Here is a 17,693-nt window from a genome sequence, read left to right as displayed (position 1 = left end):
AAATCAGTGTTCTGCACCTCTTCTTATTTTTAACTCTCCCTATGTAGGTGCTGGTTCAAAGGGGAAAACCGTCCACGTCTAAGTATGGTCCAGGGTTTGTAAGGACACCAACGGGGTGTAGGAGCTGTTTGTGACTTCAACCCGGCCTTCCTGTCTGTCCCCAGTGTCAGAGGCCCAACCTTGCTCAAGTAGACCCCGACTGGCTTGCTGGGCCTTGTTTCTGGAACTTCTCCCTCACTTTACCCACCAAGGAGATGGGTTACCTTTAGTGTCCCAAGCTCGGGTCTGCCTGTGCTGTCCTGAGTCCAGTTCCTGCACAGACTGCCTTTTACTTTTTACTTTTCTCAGCTTGAAAGCCACCTTGGACTCTCCCATAGGCTTGGTCTGTGTCTTGGCCTAAATCCCAGTACTTACTCAGCTTGGTGAGTCGCTTCTATGCATGCTTTCCTTATCTCCAGACTCCTGAACATCTCCAGGGTAGCGACTACTCAGTTTTTCTGCTTCCAGTACTGAGGAAGCAGTACTGGTGGATGATTTCCACCCCACAGGGAGTCCTGAGCTGAGCCCATCATTAGTTTATACTGTTTAGGAACAGCCAATGGCCAAGTGGCCAAACTTTTCTTAGCTGACCCCCTCCTACTCTGTTTTTTACAGTTTCAAAGTCCATTCCCTAGGAAAGAGGGGAGTGGTGACCAGGTATTGTCAGAGCAGGAAACTTCAGCAGACGGCCCCCTCTTGAAGCTGTTGCAAAGTCCCGGCCCTGGTCCACTGCTTGGCTTCTCAAACCAATTCTATTTTAACTCTGGCTGGCTGTGGAGTCTCACCTCCCTTCCCTCACCTCCCTATCTCTGTTTTCATACTGTCACTGGGCTGCTCAGGCCTTTCAGATGATCACAGCCATTTCTCTCTCAACAGCCACTGAAGAAGTCACCTTTGTCCCAGCCCCCAAATTTTCTCTTTCCTGGCCTCTTTCTTCCAGCCTTCCTGACCTGGGTCACCTCCATGGATGCTTTTTTTTTTTTTTTTTTTTTTTTTAACCAACATCTGGTCCCAGACTTTCCTACCCCAGGATGTTTTCCTAAATTACTATGCTCTATTGGGGACACCAAGTCTGCTAGATCCTCCTCCCCTTATTGTGTCTATTAAAGGAGGGGTGGGGTGGGCAGGGTAGCAGGGAAGGAAATTAAGAGTTGGGTGGTGAGTGCCTCCTCTACCTCCAGTTCCACTTCTGGCCACACTCCAAGCATTGTCTCCCCACCAGGCCCAGAAGGTGCTCAGGCACTTGTGTAGAAGTTGTGGGAGCGGGCTGGACAGCAGGAACTTAGGAAGGTGCCGTGCGTGTGTGTGCGCGCGTGTGTGCGCGCGCCCATGCCCGTGCAGCCACCTGCACTGGGGATGGACTCCCTGGCCTTGCTTAGCCTAGATTCACACTCTACCATTGAGCCACCTCCTTCCTACCCCTGAATCAAGCACATACACACAAAAAGCGTTTCTTCCAAATGAGGCAAGCACAACTGCACCCTTTTATACCACCAGCTCCCTGGGCATCTCAGGACCATGTCCTTGTTCAATTCACAACCACCATTGGCCTAAGGGGCTAGCTCATCATCATAGAGCCCTAGGGCAAAATCGGTGAATTTGAGTTCAGACCCTCTGCTGAGGTTCCAAGCAATTGCTGATAAGGAAAGGCAGAGCCCAGAAAATGGTTAAGTTTTGCATCAGTGGTACCAGGGGTCCTAAGAGCTCCAAAGCTTTTGGCATAGGCTTTAGGACCCTTCTGGGAGTATAGGGATCAAATGGTGTCTCCAAGCTTCTGTTAACTCTACACAGTTCACAAAGGACAGGCAGGCTCCGATGCGCCAAGCCCTACTCTGCAAACTGGGAAGGCTGAATGCCTAGCACCCCCTTATCCCAGACTTTCCTTCAAACTACAGCCCATCCAGCTGGAGAGGAAAATGTCAGTAATGCTTAGACAAGTTGGACCAGGAGCTACATTAACTGTGGCCTGTGGATTTCTCACCCACATGGAAGGGCCTGACAATGGGCTGTCAATGAGGAAGCTGGCATCTACCTGATAGGACTAAAATCTATGATACAGCACAATTCTAGACAGCCAGAGGGGCTGCTGCCTCATCTATGGTGTAAAGACAGAGAGAAACCTAATAAGGTATGGGAGAGCTAGTAGTTACCAAATGTCCAGGGTGTCAGCCCTGTGCTACGCATGAGGGGAACGAATCATGTCAGTTAACACAGAAATAAGAGCAAAAGCTTTTCCTCCTTAATCCTTTCTAACATCCTTGTGAGCCAGTGTCAAGAACTGGCAGTTCATAAAGAACTGATAAAGGTAATTTGTATGGGTGTTTTGCCTGCATGTGTGTATGTTCACATGTGTGCAGTGCCCATGGAACCAGAAAAGGGGCCAGAACCCTGAACTAGAGTGAGACGATTGTGAGCTGCCATTTGGGTTCTGGGACCTCTTCAAGATCAACTGCTGAGCCATCTCTCCAGCCCCCAACAGTGTTCTTGATGACATACTACTGATTCTGTGCTGTGCCTTTGCCTTTTGTTACAATAATCCCCAGAATAATGCTGATTTGCCCCCTCCATATTCAACTCAGACAATTCTATTATTTATATTATTCTCCTCCAGACATGCTGACCTCTTCATTAGTCTTCCAACTTGCCCAGGATGTGCTAGATAGAGTAAGGCTCTTGCCCTTACCCTTTCCCTGTATGAAGACCCTTCTTTCTCCTAGGCAGCTGGCATGGGCTCACATTTTCAGTGTTTCCTCACATAACACAGGGACACATAAATCTTTCACCCACTCATTCCTGTTGCCGTTGTACCATTTAAAACAGCATCCATCATAATAAACACACAGGGGTTTTAAACAGTTTTATTTATCTACATGTGTGATATGTGCACTGTGACGGCTAGAGTCAATGTTGAATGTCTCCCTCTATCACTCTCCACTTTAGGACGGGCTCTCTCATTGAATCTGGAGCCCACTGTTTGGCTAGACTTGATAGTTCCTGGGATTATCTTTTTCCACTTGCCAGTGTCGGGATCACGGAACCACCAGGCCCTGCATTTTACATGGGTATGAGTCTTTATGTTTGCACAGAAAGCACTTTAGAGTACCTACTTATTCATCTCCCTACCCCAATCTTTTGCCGTTTTTCTAAAGGTTAAAAGTCTACAAGGGAAGGTATTTGGGTATGTTTGATCCATTGTTACATCCCATGCATTCAGAAGTACTGGTTTACAGCACAAATAACAGTAACTGCTGACAGGCCCATAAAGATCACACATTTTCTGATTTGTAGGCTCTCCAACTTTAGTGTAAGAATTTGAACATGGGTAAGATGAAAGAAAAATCACTGAAAACAACAGTTCAAAGTAAAAGACACACACCTGTTTAAAATTGGGAAGGTTTATTAAAGTTTTTCCCTTGTGGGAACAGCCAATTCTTGCATAAGCAATTAGCAGGTAGGCCTAGAACTATAGTTGTCTGCTTCTTAACAAACCCAATGCACTTGCAACTCCCAAGTTTCTTCCGAAGGCTGTTAATGCCTGGAAAACAGAACCCATGTTGCCTTTCCAAAAAAAAGGAGTAGGCACCCAGTTCAAAGTCTCTAGCTGTTCCTAAAGGAACATTTAAACGGGACAGAGTTGAGGACTGCACAGTCAATGAATCCAAGATGAAACTGCAGGAAAAGAAACCCATAAAGGTGAACCAAATAGCTGCACTGTACTTGCAAGAATATCTGTGTTTATATTCTGAGCAACTAATAGCTGGGTATTCAGACCTCTCAATTCAGACCTCACATTCATTTGCTTCCCACCAGACAGGCTTTGTCCAGATCCTAGAAGAGCATGCAGAGCAACGTGTCCTTTGATGTTTGGTGTGGATTCAGTGGGCCTACTTTACTATATATTTAGCACCTTAAATAAGCACAAGACTCAAATAAAAGTCAATTTGAAAATTATTTTTCTCCAATTATGAGATTATTTCTTCATATGCTGGTTTCAACACATAATTTATAAGAGCATATTTTGTTTTCTAACATCCTGTGAGTACTGGTCAGGAAGAAAAACATATTACTCATTCTCTTTTTGCCCCTTAGTTCCTACACCAAAACCAGAAATATAACTGACAAATATTTGTTGATATATGAGGGCACGCAGGGAAGCTATTTTAAAGTGGCTAGACTCAAGACATGCAGAATGTTTTATTACTTTTTGTATGAGGAGAAAAATAACTCCAAACCACTAATTTCAATGAAGTGGATAGAAAAATAACAGCATTTTCTCTATATATTATTTTTTTCCAAGTACATTACAACTTCAGAACTGTTGTACTGAGGAGTAAAACATGGTCTCTGATGACAGTAGATGAAGGTGCCAGACCAAGATGAGTTCAGGCCTGTGGGGGGACAGCAGTTATACGCCAATGGCCACTGTTTCTCCAAACATTAAGAACAATACTTAAGTGGCCACAGTTCATTAAGCTAATGGTATTCATACCCTGCCCTCCACACAACACATTTTGTGTATCTTTCCTCTTTGAGGGAGAGCTTCCATGCCTCTTTGTAAGGAAAGTCATGTACAGAGTATTTTTGATACAATGCTGGCAGAAAGACGCATCATCTATCTGGTACTGAAGCTCCCCCTGGTGGAGGGTAAGATGATATACTAGTATTTACTGTTAATTCTAAAACTATACTGGAGGCATCAAATCATTCAAGCTGCTTGTGGTCTAGTTGGGGGGAAAGAAAAACTACCAATTGTAGCATCAAGCTTCCTTTAAGTGAATGTCTTTTCACACAACTAAAGCTATTATACCTGAAACAGCCACAGACACTACTATGGAATTCATTCACGGATATGCATCATGATATGCAAGTTAATACCCTAGAAACATGGTTTCTTGGCTATAAAAATATATTGTCTTTGGGCACCCCTTCCAAGACCAAGGAGTTCACAAAAAGACATTATAAAAAGACAACTTTTTCTCTTAACAGGACACCTTCCCAAATTGCTCAGCAAGTACAGATTTCCTTTAGGTAATACTGCATTCCTGACTCCACTGGTCCTGACTTGAATGCCCCTGGGTGTCAAAAAAGGCAGTTTTCTTGAATTTTACCTTTAATCCAAGTGGAGAGTGTAAGAGATGAAAAAGGAAACCGATAAAAAAAAATCAGTTCATGCTACTGGTGTCAATTTACCATAACAAATACCTACACAACCCATTTGACACATGATTTAAACATTTTACTGGTTTGTGAGAGGTCTGTCTGTCCATGATTTTAAGTCCAAAGAAATGTGTGAGAAGTATTTCAAAGCATAATGATTTCAAAGGTCCTTAAAATATGGTATGCCTCTAACTGGGCACACAGTGACATGTTCCCGTAGTCCTAGTTACTTGAGATGAGGAGGCAGGAGGATCACCTGAACCCAGAAGCTTGAAGCTGGCTGGGGTAGCCCATTAGGACCCCATTGAAAGAACAAACACAAACAACCCAACAAGAAGCCCCGATGTTCTCTCTGGGACAAACTGGCCTTACCCTTCCACTTGCATTTTAGTTTAAGGTTTTGCCCCTCAGTCACAGACATGCATAACTGCATCAAGAGAAGGGAAATGTTAAGTAGCTAAGTTTATTAGAATATCAAAAGAATACAATTTCCAATTTTTCAAACAGTATTTTTTTGACATTTCTTCAGGTTGGTCAGATCTTACATTTGAAAGCTGACTTAGAAACTGAAGGGCTGGCTACATACCTGGCAAGTCTCAGCAAGGCATGAACACCTCTTCACAACTAGCTGAGATGAGACCATATCTAGATCCCTGAGCAAAGATTTACTTTCTAGGACTGGTCTCCTTGATTTTCAGGGACAAGGCACAGGGTTTCCTAAGCTTGCAATCTGCTTTCTTCTCCAGTAAGCACCTGGCCAACAAGCCATTTGCTTCTCCTTTCTTCGTGGAGAACACACAACAGTATCACCCTGGTACATGTCCTCTATAAGCCCCACCTTTATAAATGCAACTGAGAACTGAGAAGGAAAGAAAAGCACCTCTATGCAGCCAGCTAAAACTGTGACGGAGCTAGCTTCATATCATTCCTGCTACACTGCTCATATTGTCAAGTCACGCATCCCTTTTTTGTGTTCTGAGTTGCAACCACTTCCCTCAAGTTCTTCAATCTATCAGAAAGCAAGTTTGAAAACTTTCACATAACACTTCATTGGTGGATTCACTCGCACCAACAAATTAACAATGGCAAGGATTCCCTGGATGAAATTACAAGCTGTGCAGGATTTGCAATAGTCAAAGTCAAACCCTGATACAGTATTAAACTTTCTTTTTACATATAAAAATAATACAGAGTGGGATATTTTATTCAATAAGATACAATCTTTAAGGTCAAGAGAGAATATACAAAACTATTCTATGTTGTCTGGTGTATTTTACTGTATAGTAGGAATAAATATATCTAGAGCAGGAAGTGCAAGGTCTGTTCCTAGAGAGATCACTGATTAGTGTAGTTTAAAGCCAAGGTTCTGCTGATCCAGGCAGAAAGGAGCTACTGTTGCATTTTAAACAATGTAGTCATTATCAAATAAAGGACTTAAATCTATAAACAATAACAAAAAGACACAAACCAAATGAAAATGTACTAAAATTTAATCATCCATAAAAGCTGTAATTTAATCTGACAGTAAAACACAAGAAGCAATATTAGAGTTGGTTTAGTATATTATATATTTTAGCTTTGAAAGCCATAGAAATCAGTTATCCCAGTTTTTTCCCTATAAAAGACCCATTTTTTCAAAGCATTATGCACAAACAATTTTAATTAGAATATAATGACAGATGATATTTTCATAATTTTAAATATAAAATGAAGTCAATGACTCAAAAATGTTATCTGCTGCAATGAGTTTGAAGGGCGATTTCATAATCTATATCATTACAGATATAAAGTATGATGGTTCAATTTTTTAGTGCTTGATAGGGAGGAGTCATGATAAAAAGGTCAATATGAAATCATTTGATTATAGTAGTAACATCTAACATTTGAAATGCATCCATGCTCTTCTGTGTAATTGTATTAGAGTCAAGTATCTTATTTCACATCTGTTATAACTGCTATTGCAAAGGAGAAATACTATGTCTTATTTCCAGGAGATATACACAGAGCAACTTTTTCTCCAGGGAACTTGTGCAAACCAATATAAGATCTAAATTCTTCACATAATATATAAAACAGGAGAAGCCTCTTCAGATTTAGTTTTTTGAAGTCTGGAATGCTGGCACTTTCCAATTAGGCAACAGTTCTTCATTTCTGTAATCTGGAACATTGAGCAGACACAGACATACAGAGTTCTTTCACTGTCAGAAGGTGGCAGTCAATAAACATATCTAACAACACACAAATGATGACATCTACTGACCATTACTAAGGATCTAAATTACACCAAGCTACTTCAGTAGAAGAGCTATTTTACCTTTCCATTAAACATGTTCAAAAATAAACCAGGTGTGGTGGCATGAGGATCAGGAGTTCAAGTATAACCCTGACAACTGTTTGGAGTACTTGAGACTGCCTCAAAAGTTCAAAATTCAAATATAGAACACTGAGTTCACAAATGGTTATTAGTAATCATTTTTTTGTTTGTCCCTAGTTTTATTATACTTAGTAATTCACATCTTATCTGATACCCTACCTATAAGGAGGCAGACAGTAATATTCCACCTGTATCCCATTATCTGATTTTTGAAAGTTCAATATTTGTCAACATAAACTCTCTGTGGGAAATTCTACATTCAGCCATTCTCTGATCCCATATTAGGTACACTAACACAGCTGGTAAGAGACAACGCAGAAAGAGCCCATACTCAAAGGCAGAAGAATCAGAAGGTCCTACTACTCAGCAGAAGCCAATTAGTTTAGAGGGAGACTCCTAATGATTTACTTCTCTAAGCTCTTTAAAACTGGGATATTTAAGAGATTTACATGTTTTAATATGATTCTACTTAAAGGCTATATTCATATAAGTGGCCCCCAAGGTTCAGCTACTCAAAGCATTCTGTACTTCAAAGCATTCTGATTACTAAGGCCTCTCTCATCACACTTCTACAAGATCTCAGGAGATTACATTTTAAATTGAATTATGTGCAAGTCTAAGGATTGATGCAACCAACATGAATGGCTTATTGCCAGACCTAGGCAAGATTTCTCTCTAAATTGTACGAATGCATTTTAAAATCATAATAGGCCAAGTGCTATCTTTTCCTTTAAGCTAAAATAACATTTTCTGAGAATGCAAAGTTAAAACTCAGGTTTTCCAAGGTAATGGTGTCAATAAGCCAGTCAACTATAAAAGAGTAAAACAACACATTATCAACTTGAATCCTCATGTTTCTGTCTTTGTACCCTTCCTTAAACACACAATAATCTTAACAATAATCACTGTCAGGAAACTAATAATTTAAAGTCTTTTAACCAATCAGTTTCAGGAAAAGCTACTTAGTTCTTCAGAAAAAGAAAGCACTTAACCAGAAGCTGACCTTCCAAGTTTGACCATCTGAGACAACTATGTTTTTCCTCCTTTCTATTTTTCCATAAAAAGGGGTTGCAGTTACTCAATTGTTTTCCCTAAGAGAGGTTCTTATTCATCTCTATCTCTAAGGAGCACAAATTAGCTCATCAGGAGCTCAGAAAGCAGTAATCTACTAAACAGGCCCCAGAGATCCACAGTAGTTAGTGTCATCAACTCTCAAGTGAGGAGAGTTTATGTTCCTCTTCTAACTCCATCAAGTTTAGTCATATTCACATTAATTAGCCTCAGACTACACCATACATCTGCTCCACGAAAGCATTCTGTTTGGGTTTAATAGCTGCCAAAGAAGAAATATCAGAAGATTTAAATATGTAATTAAGGGAAAACAAGTAATCAGCTCACAGGGCCTGGCTTCATACCTGACTAGCAGTGCAAATGCTGCCAGGAATTTCTCTCCAGTGGGTCTACTTAATGAAAGTTGAAATGCTACCTGAAGTCAACTTCCACTTGATGCAGACTGGTAAAGCATTTGTTGAAAAGTCACCCACTCTTGAGAACTGACAAGTAGAACTACATATGCCATCACAAATCAAACAGAATGGCTCAGTTTAGTTTAAAAAGCCTGAAAACAGCAATCTTGGGGAGGATATGGAACTCATGAATTGCTGGTGCACGTACCCTGGTACAAGCACTTAAAAAAAAATATTATATATATATATATATATATATATATATATATATATCATATGAGCTGGACATTAGGTTTCTAGACATGTGCTTGTGTGTAATTCATGCATAGAACTGTAAACTATCTGTATATTTTGTTTGTTTTAATTTAAAGCCAGGGTCTCTTGTAGCCCTGACCTGACTTTGATATGTAAGGGAGGCTGGCTTTGACCATCTAATCTTCCTGTCTCATTCTTTGGGATAATAGTGTGAGCTGCTAGGCTTGGCTCAGTATTATCCATATTAATTCCTCTAAAGTTCCTCAGTAGCAGAACACCCATTAGTCAAGTAATAAATTAAGTATTATCATATAATAAAAATAAACTACTTATACACATAACATGGATACTTCTAAAAACACAGCTCTGAGTGAACGAAGGCAGACACAACATATTATATGTTTTTGCTAATGCTAAGTTCAAGGAGGAGCAAAGAGAAATGCTGACACTAGGTAAGTGCTCTACCCAGACTAGCACTATTTATTTCTCAAATACCCACTCTTTAGCAAGTGTTGGCAACATGATGGTGAGCAAATCATCCATGGTCTTCACTCTTAGAACTTAGACTCCCCTGGGGAGGAAGCCAATTACCCACAAGATACAGGTGTCCATCACAAGTATAAGCAGTAGAAGCTCAGAAATACTGACAGTAAGTAAAATGGTTAAAGTTGGGAGAAACAAGGCAGGCTTTGCTTAAGCATCTTACCTGGCTCAGAGCTGCTGCTGACTTCAAGTCTAGAGCAGCAGACATGATTTCTTTTTAGGCTTCTTCTTTTCCACTGGTGTTTTTCTATTTATCTGTCTGACCAGGTCATAAAATATCTAGGTAAAAGCAACAATAAAAAGTACTGATTGTTTGTTCCACAGAATCATTTTGAAAGTACCAAGTATTATTCTGCCATTAGATCTGAACTTTACTGTTTTCTTTAGAAGTTTCTTAGTTCCCTAAGCTAACTCTCAGGGTAAAGAAGACCTTACCTATTCATGATAAAGGATATGTACCTGCTATTAGATTAGACAGCCAGTAGTCAATTAAAAAAAATAGACGTGAACACGTAAAGTTAAAATTAAAATTATAGCAATAGCACCAAACAGCTTTTGTATACTCTTCCTAGAGCCAAGTAATAATTTTGAGCCATATGATAGTGGCATGTATCCTTAAAGAGCTAAGCATGTACCTCCCAGAACAAGAATACACCACACACACACACTCTCTCTCTCTCTCTCTCTCTCTCTCTCTCTCTCTCTCTCTCTCTCTCTCTCTCTCTGGTTTTTCAAGACAGGGTTTCACTGTATAGACCAGACTCAAAGATCTGCTTCCATCTCCCAAGTACTAGGATCAAAGATGTGAGGTATCTCACCCAGCAAGAATATACTCTTGTATAACCTTAGTATAATGCTGATCCTAGTCAAGGATTGATCCTAAACATCAATACATTTCTTTGTATAATCTTCAGTGTAAATTCCAATTATCTCAATGAGGCCCTAAAATGTAACTTTCCTCTTGGGCAGAAATCTATCAGGATCCACACTGCATTTTGTTTCCTGATATTGTAGCACCTGTCTATCTGTTATTATTTTCTTATGGCTTCAAACTCACTATTAGGCAAGGGTGGCCTTGAAATCCTGATCCTCTTGCCTCCATCTCCCAAGTGCTGGGATTATAGATGAATACTACCTCACGAACTGCTTTTAGCTTTTTAAAATTAGGAACAGTTCTTTGGTCTTTTTCTTCCAAGGTTTTGTCATTTCAGAAAAAATAATGTCTAATAAATATCCCTCACTTTGCATTTGATGATGAAAATGTACATTTTAAGCTGGGACAGGAAAAAGCATGGTCTCTGTTCAGGTAAACAATGGCAGGCGCATAATGCCCAATCCTTATGGGTTTGTTTTTAGGGCAGGGTCTTACTATTCAGCTCTGGATGGCCTGAAACTTACTTTGTAGACCAGGCTGGCCTGGTCAAGAGGTCCATTTACCTCTACCTCCTAAGTGCTGTGATTAAAAGTGTGCACCTCCACAGTCAAAGCAAACAAAACAACAACAGTAACAACAACAGACAGGAAAAGTCCACTAATCCTCAATTTGAAGGCACAAATAGTACAGTAATAATCTTAGAGATTCATCTTGGAAGAGTAAAATCATCAAAGACACAAATATAAAACAACTTTTTTTTTTTTTTTTTTTTTTTAGGGTTTCTCTGTATAGCTTTGGAGCCTATCCTGGCACTGGCTCTGGAGACAAGGCTGGCCTCGAACTCACAGAGATCTGCCTGCCTCTGCCTCCCGAGTGCTGGGATTAAAGGCCTCACGTGAGCCACCAATGCCCGGCAATATAAAATTCCTTATTCCATAGAAGTGGGTTATTAACTCTGGAATGTGTTGAAATGTTACCAGTCCATGCCTATTGTGTCCTTTAAAGCCAACTCTGCAAGAGATATTAGGATGATGATGGTGAAGGCCTTCCTTTTCATTCCAGGCCATTAAGAAATCAGTGCCTGTATTATTATAGCAAAGAACCAGATTCAGCTGAAATGGTCTTTAACACATCGGCATACTTAATACAATAAAACCACATATAAACAAAACAGTGTTGAAGACAAGTTTCCTTATTTTACTTTTACTTTGCAGTGTTGGGAACTGAACTCAGGCCTTGCTCATGCAGGCGAACATTCTATAGCTGAGTTGTATCTTTAGCTACATAATTTTAATAGTTGTGGTTTTGTTAGACAATGCCCTTAAAGGTTCTTTTAGTGATGTTCTTGTTTTCCATTTATGTATCTGTGAGGGATGCCTGTGGAGTCAAGGAGTGTTAAATCACCTGCAGCTGGACTTAAAGGAGGTTGTGAGCCATGGGTGCTGGACCTGAACTCATGACCCTACATAAAGCCTTATGAGCTCTTTTGTTTGTTTGTTTGTTTGTTTGTTTTTTGGTTTGTCGAGACACGGTTTCTCTGTCTAGCTTTGGAGCCTATCCTGGCACTTGCTCTGGAGACCAGGTTGGCCTCGAACTCACAGAGATCTGCCTGCTTCTGCCTCCCGAGTGCTGGGATTAAAGGTGTGCGCTACCAACACCCTGTGCCTTATGAGCTCTTAATCCTGGAGCAATCTCTACAGCCTGGGAATGCCTTTAATCCAAATACTAAAATATATAGGATAAAAATGATTCCTATAAGTATGTGGCCAAATGTTAATTACTAGTGAATCTAAATGAAGAATAAACAGGCTATTTTTCTTGTTCATATATTAAGTAAATTTCAAAAGCAAGAGATCTTAACACCAGTGACTTACATTTATTTTTTGTTGTTGTTGTTGGGTTTTTTTTTTCTTTTGGTAATGGGAAATTAAATCCAGAGCCTGTGCATGTTAGGCAAGTCCTCCACCACTGAGCTATACTCTAGCCTGTGTATTTTTTTTTTTTAAATGATGACAAACTACATTTCTTTAAGATAATAATCATCTGTTACTTTTTCAAATAATTCAGAGATTATGAGACTAAATTGTTGAAAGGGGGAAAAAAGAACAGATTCATTACAAAGGTATAAATAAATATATTCTTTTCTGTTTGTCCTATCCATCCAACACCCACTTCCTAAAAACATTCTGTTCTCTATAAGCTAATTTCTAAGAGAAGGTTAAAGCTACAGTATTTATAAGCCAATACTGTTTCCACAACTCTGAAACCTTTAAGAACTTCATGTATATGAGTCAGGAAAAAGCTCTCATTGGTGCACAAGCCTTTTAACATGCAAGCTATGATACAAAGTAACAAAAAGATAAACCAGAACAGTAAATTAATGAAATACATATGCAGTTCCTATTTCAGTTTCTTCATACCAGTCAGTGTCCAGTTTGTGGCACACATGATAGAGACAGGTAACTGATTGCTTGTAGTATTATTCTAAATTATTTCTTTGGAAAACATTGCCTACCTCACAGCAGCAGATGGTTCAGTGATGAGGGCAAGTTCGAACTATAATATTTGGTTAGAAATGCTGAAAGTCCCCAGCCTAGGTTCTTCCTCATCTCTCTGAACTATAGAAAAATCTAGAGGGAACACAGAATAGAGTTTCTCAACCCCTCTCCCATGCCTAATTGGGATGTCTTTATTCCAATCATTACTCCAGCCTCAGCAAAGAAAAAGAAATCTGGGGCTAAGATTGAGGTAATTCCAGTGCATCAATTGCTACTTGTAGAATACAGAGGGCTCCGGCCAGCACTGTGTTCTTGTCTGTTTGCAAATTCAAAGTCAAGAGCTGAATCTTGTGAAATTATTATTCTCTATCTTCATGCATCCAGAAACCACACAAGCATTTACACAGGAGCACAGACTGTCTCAACAACTATGAACTATTCAAGAAATTCTGCAGCTGAATTATTAGGCTAGGAAAAGTAAAGCCTTAAAAAAACAAAACACTTCAAAATTATATTCTCATTTCTAGCATGCAGCCTGTGTGTTTTTCAAAGAAGTAGAGACTATAAAATGACTACAACATTTTATGATGTTTTCTAAACCCCTATGTGAAACTTTAACAAGACTGCTGTGAAAAACTCAATTCTGTTGCATTAGAAACTGCAATCAAAGGAGTTTTAATAGCCTGTGCAGGTTCCCATAATCACGTAATGATTAAAAATGAGGAATACTTACTTCCTCCATACTAAACTCTGGCTCCTACAAGGAGAGGTGTCTTGTGTGATGGACTCTGGTCCAACTCAGCCCCAGCACACTTGATGAACTTGGTAGGTGGACAGCAGTGAGGGTGACAGAGACAGTAAGGAACCAGATTCCAAAGGCTAACCATATCACATAAGGTGACATTACACCACAATTCAACTATTCAGGGGCATTCACCAACTGTAATGTATTCTTCATTAAAATATTGTTTGTTCATTTTAGTTAGGGTTGTGTTATATATAGCCCACGCTGGCCTAGAACTCATTCTCCTGCATTGGCCTCCAAAGTGCTGGCATTACAAGGGTATGCCACCATACCTGGCTCCTTTTCTTGCTTACTCGTTCTTTCAGAAAATACTATACTAAACATTAAATTTTTATTATTAAATTAAAAAAAAACCTCTAGAAAATTCTAATTCTACAATAAAGAAAGATGAATGGATGGCTAGGTGTCTATCAGTTTCTTCTCATTTACCTGGCAGTGAATAACAAAAAACTGTTATGGAAGCACTCAGTAGGAATTGCTGCTCAACTAGGAAGCAAACGTACTAAGGGTGGAAATAGTTCTGTCTGGATGACTGCCACCTGGGTGCAGGATGAAGTGCCAGGCATACAATAGCTACTCAGTATGTTTGCCAGATAAATGGAATTAACAGATTTTTTTTTATTTGTTAAAAGTGGTTTCATCTAAAAAACTAAGCTTTAGCATTCTTGATTCTGTGTAACAAACAGAATCTGCAGTAAGCTGATTTTTTTTCTCCCTTGGGAAGTGTTTAATTTAGTCATCTTAAAAGTCTAATAATAGTCTACAAGCATAGTCATGAAAAGTGGCTTACAGAACAGAGGCCAGAGAGGAACAGTGAGTAAAACCCCAGCTTCGACAACCTAACCCCATTCCTATTCTCATCTGTGTTTAGTTACCTGAGATATTTCCATGGGCCACAGAAGGGGATGGGAGGCTTACTCTGCCTCTCTGCCCCCATTTACTTTCTTTTTCAAAGGCTTTTGGTAAAGTTCCAAAAGCAAAAGGAATCTCATGAGTTTACATGATTGGTAGCAATTTAGGAAATGCACTAAATTTCTAACTCAGTCAACTATTGGCTCTTTAAAATGAGGCACATAGCCTATTTGCAAAGCCTTCTGGCCCACAGTTAATATCTTAAGATAGTGGAGTGCTTAAATCAGCAGTGTGCAAAGGACCAAATGGTTTGAATTACATATCCATTCATATATAGTCCTCACACTTTCAGGCATGCATCAAAAGTGAGACAAGAATCACAAATCAAAATCTATGATGGTATTGTATAACAAAAGTCCATTATAATAGCAACTTAATTTTTTTTGTTTCCTATTGGACTTTCCTATTGGACTTTCCTACCCATTGGTTATATTCAACTGGATAAGTAACTGTTACAACATAAAGGTGTGGCCATTTTCATATGCTAGCTCTGGCATAGCACTTAAAAGGCTTAGTAGGACTTTATACAGAACCTTTGACAAGTTAAAATTATGTGGCTGCATTACAACTATCAGAGAGTGATATCATGGAAGCCAAGGTACACAGTATCTAGAAATTACTATTTTCTACAAGGTAATAAAAATTGAGATAATTTTTTTTCTTAAAAATTCTGGATATTAATTTAAGGCAATGGAAAATAAAAAGAACTTGTCTGTACTGTCCAGTAGTTGCAGGTTACCTCATTAACATTGATCTTTGACTTTGCAGAGGATTCTAAAAAGGCACAGTTACACCACTGTCTTGCTAAATTCTGGCCTTGTTCTTTGCCAACTACCCGCTCATCTTCCAGGTCACATTTATTGCCAACCAAAATCATTGGAACCTGCAGGAAGGAAAAAAAAAAACAAAACAAAGGAATTACATACTCATTACCTACTCTCTTCTGACAATAAGCAATTACCTGCTAACAACCAAAACATACCAGTCTACAACTGTATGCTCCACCAAATGCTTAAAAAAGAGTGTGCTGTGTATTGTGGTTGTTTGGGGTGGGAGAAGAAATGGAGGGAGAGCAAGAGTGGGGTGGGGTTGGCAAAAATATGGAAGAACTAGATTCAGATACTAGATTATTTTAAATAGTATGATCCCTTTTTTTTCCTTAATTTTAGCTTTTTTGTATGAATGCTGTGTACAATGTTCATATGTGGTACCTATGGAGGACTAAAGAGCTACAGATGGTTGTGAGCTGCCATATGGATGCTGAGGATTGAACCCTGGTCCTCTGGAAGAATGGCAAGCACTTTAATTACTGAGTCATCTCTCCATCCCTTAATGACCCTAAAATTCTTATGTGGATTACTACAAATAGCTGATTTTAAGTAGGAAATTCTGAAGGAAAATGAATTCTCCCTTAAATACATGAAACACTATATTCACTGATCCTAAGAGGTTCAAGTGCTTCATCTAATAGTTCTAATAAATGCCAAAAATAATGACATTATTAGCAGCTTCTACTTCTATACCTAATATTAGACTTGAAGACTATGTAGGTAAAATATTAAGGAGGATTAAGGATAAAAATAGCCGGGCGTTGGTGGCGCACGCCTTTAATCCCAGCACTCAGAAGGCAGAGACAGGCGGATCGCTGTGAGTTCAAGGCCAGCCTGGTCTCCAGAGTGAGTTCCAGGATAGGCTCCAAAGCTACCCAGAGAAACCCTGTCTCGAAAAACCAAAACCAAACAAACAAACAAACAAAAGAATAAAAATAGGAGCCAGAGACATGGTTCAGTGGTCAAGAGCATTTGCTGCTCTTTCACAGGACCTGAGTTCAGTTCCCAACACTTAAGTCAGGTAGCTCACAATCACCTGTAACTCAAGCTCTAAGGAATCCAATGTCCTCTTCTAGCCTCAACACATGGAATACACAGATACACACATACATACATACATTTAAAAAAAGTCACCAAGCGCCATCTCTTCCCTTTTACTCCATACCACAGATGCTTGACTATCTTGAAATACAATATCCTACTCTCACAGCTAACAAACTGTGTTAGATTCCTCAGCTAAAAGTTTAGAGAACAAAAGTTTAGACAACACCACTATACAAAAGAAAAGATGTGAGAGACATGGTGAACCTTCTACCCAAAACAGATTACATTAAACAGTCTAGGCATCTTTAATTTCATCTTTTGTCCTTTACTGATGTAACAAAGGGGACTGACATTACTAGAACTCACTGTAACTCTGTGAAAACAGAATTCTGGATAAATTCATCATAGAAAGGAAGAAAACTATTCATTAAGGGCAGTCATGGGGTCCTTTGGCACAAATTCCTCCTATCTACAATGTTACTAAGTTTAAGGTCCTGAGCAGATGAATATGCTCACATTAGAGAAAAGTACACAAGACCAGAAAGGTGCAACTGAAAATTTCTATCCTAATTTATATAACTGAAAAGGAAATTTTCCACTATCTCAAATTGATGTAAAGATGTAAACTATATTCCATTTTTTTTTTAACTAAAGAATAAGAAAGGTGGTACATGCATATAAATCCAGTACTTAGAAGGGTGAGTGCTGGGCAGTAGGGGTGAATGCTTTTAATCCCAGCACTCTGGAGGCAGAGGCAGATGGACCTCTGTGAGTTTGAGGTCAGCCTGGTCTACAGAGTTCTAGGACAGCTAGGGCTACACAGAGAAACCCTGTCTCAAAAAACCAAAAGAAAAAAGAAGATGGAGATAGGAAGGTTAAGTGCCTAAGCTATCCTG

General features: G+C 39.4%; 1 protein-coding gene across 1 annotated transcript in view; it reads right to left on the bottom strand.

Annotated features, from left to right (window-relative positions):
- Window positions 1-6,668: 6,668 nt before the first annotated feature.
- Rap1a (RAP1A, member of RAS oncogene family) overlaps window positions 6,669-17,693 on the bottom strand; it is a 72,343-nt gene continuing 61,318 nt past the window's right edge. Inside the window, exons 6-8 of the mRNA XM_027393884.2 lie at window positions 15,663-15,806; window positions 9,998-10,113; window positions 6,669-7,354 (exon numbers count right to left, since the gene is read on the bottom strand). Of these exons, the coding sequence (XP_027249685.1) occupies window positions 10,027-10,113; window positions 15,663-15,806 (231 nt within the window). The 3' untranslated portion in view covers window positions 6,669-7,354; window positions 9,998-10,026. The remainder of the gene's footprint in view (window positions 7,355-9,997; window positions 10,114-15,662; window positions 15,807-17,693) is intronic.

This window comes from Cricetulus griseus, assembly GCF_003668045.3.
Source record: "Cricetulus griseus strain 17A/GY chromosome 1 unlocalized genomic scaffold, alternate assembly CriGri-PICRH-1.0 chr1_0, whole genome shotgun sequence".
Classification (NCBI taxonomy): domain Eukaryota; kingdom Metazoa; phylum Chordata; class Mammalia; order Rodentia; family Cricetidae; genus Cricetulus; species Cricetulus griseus.
Note: the sequence above shows the minus strand (reverse complement) of the source record. Positions and strands in the feature narration are given on the sequence as shown.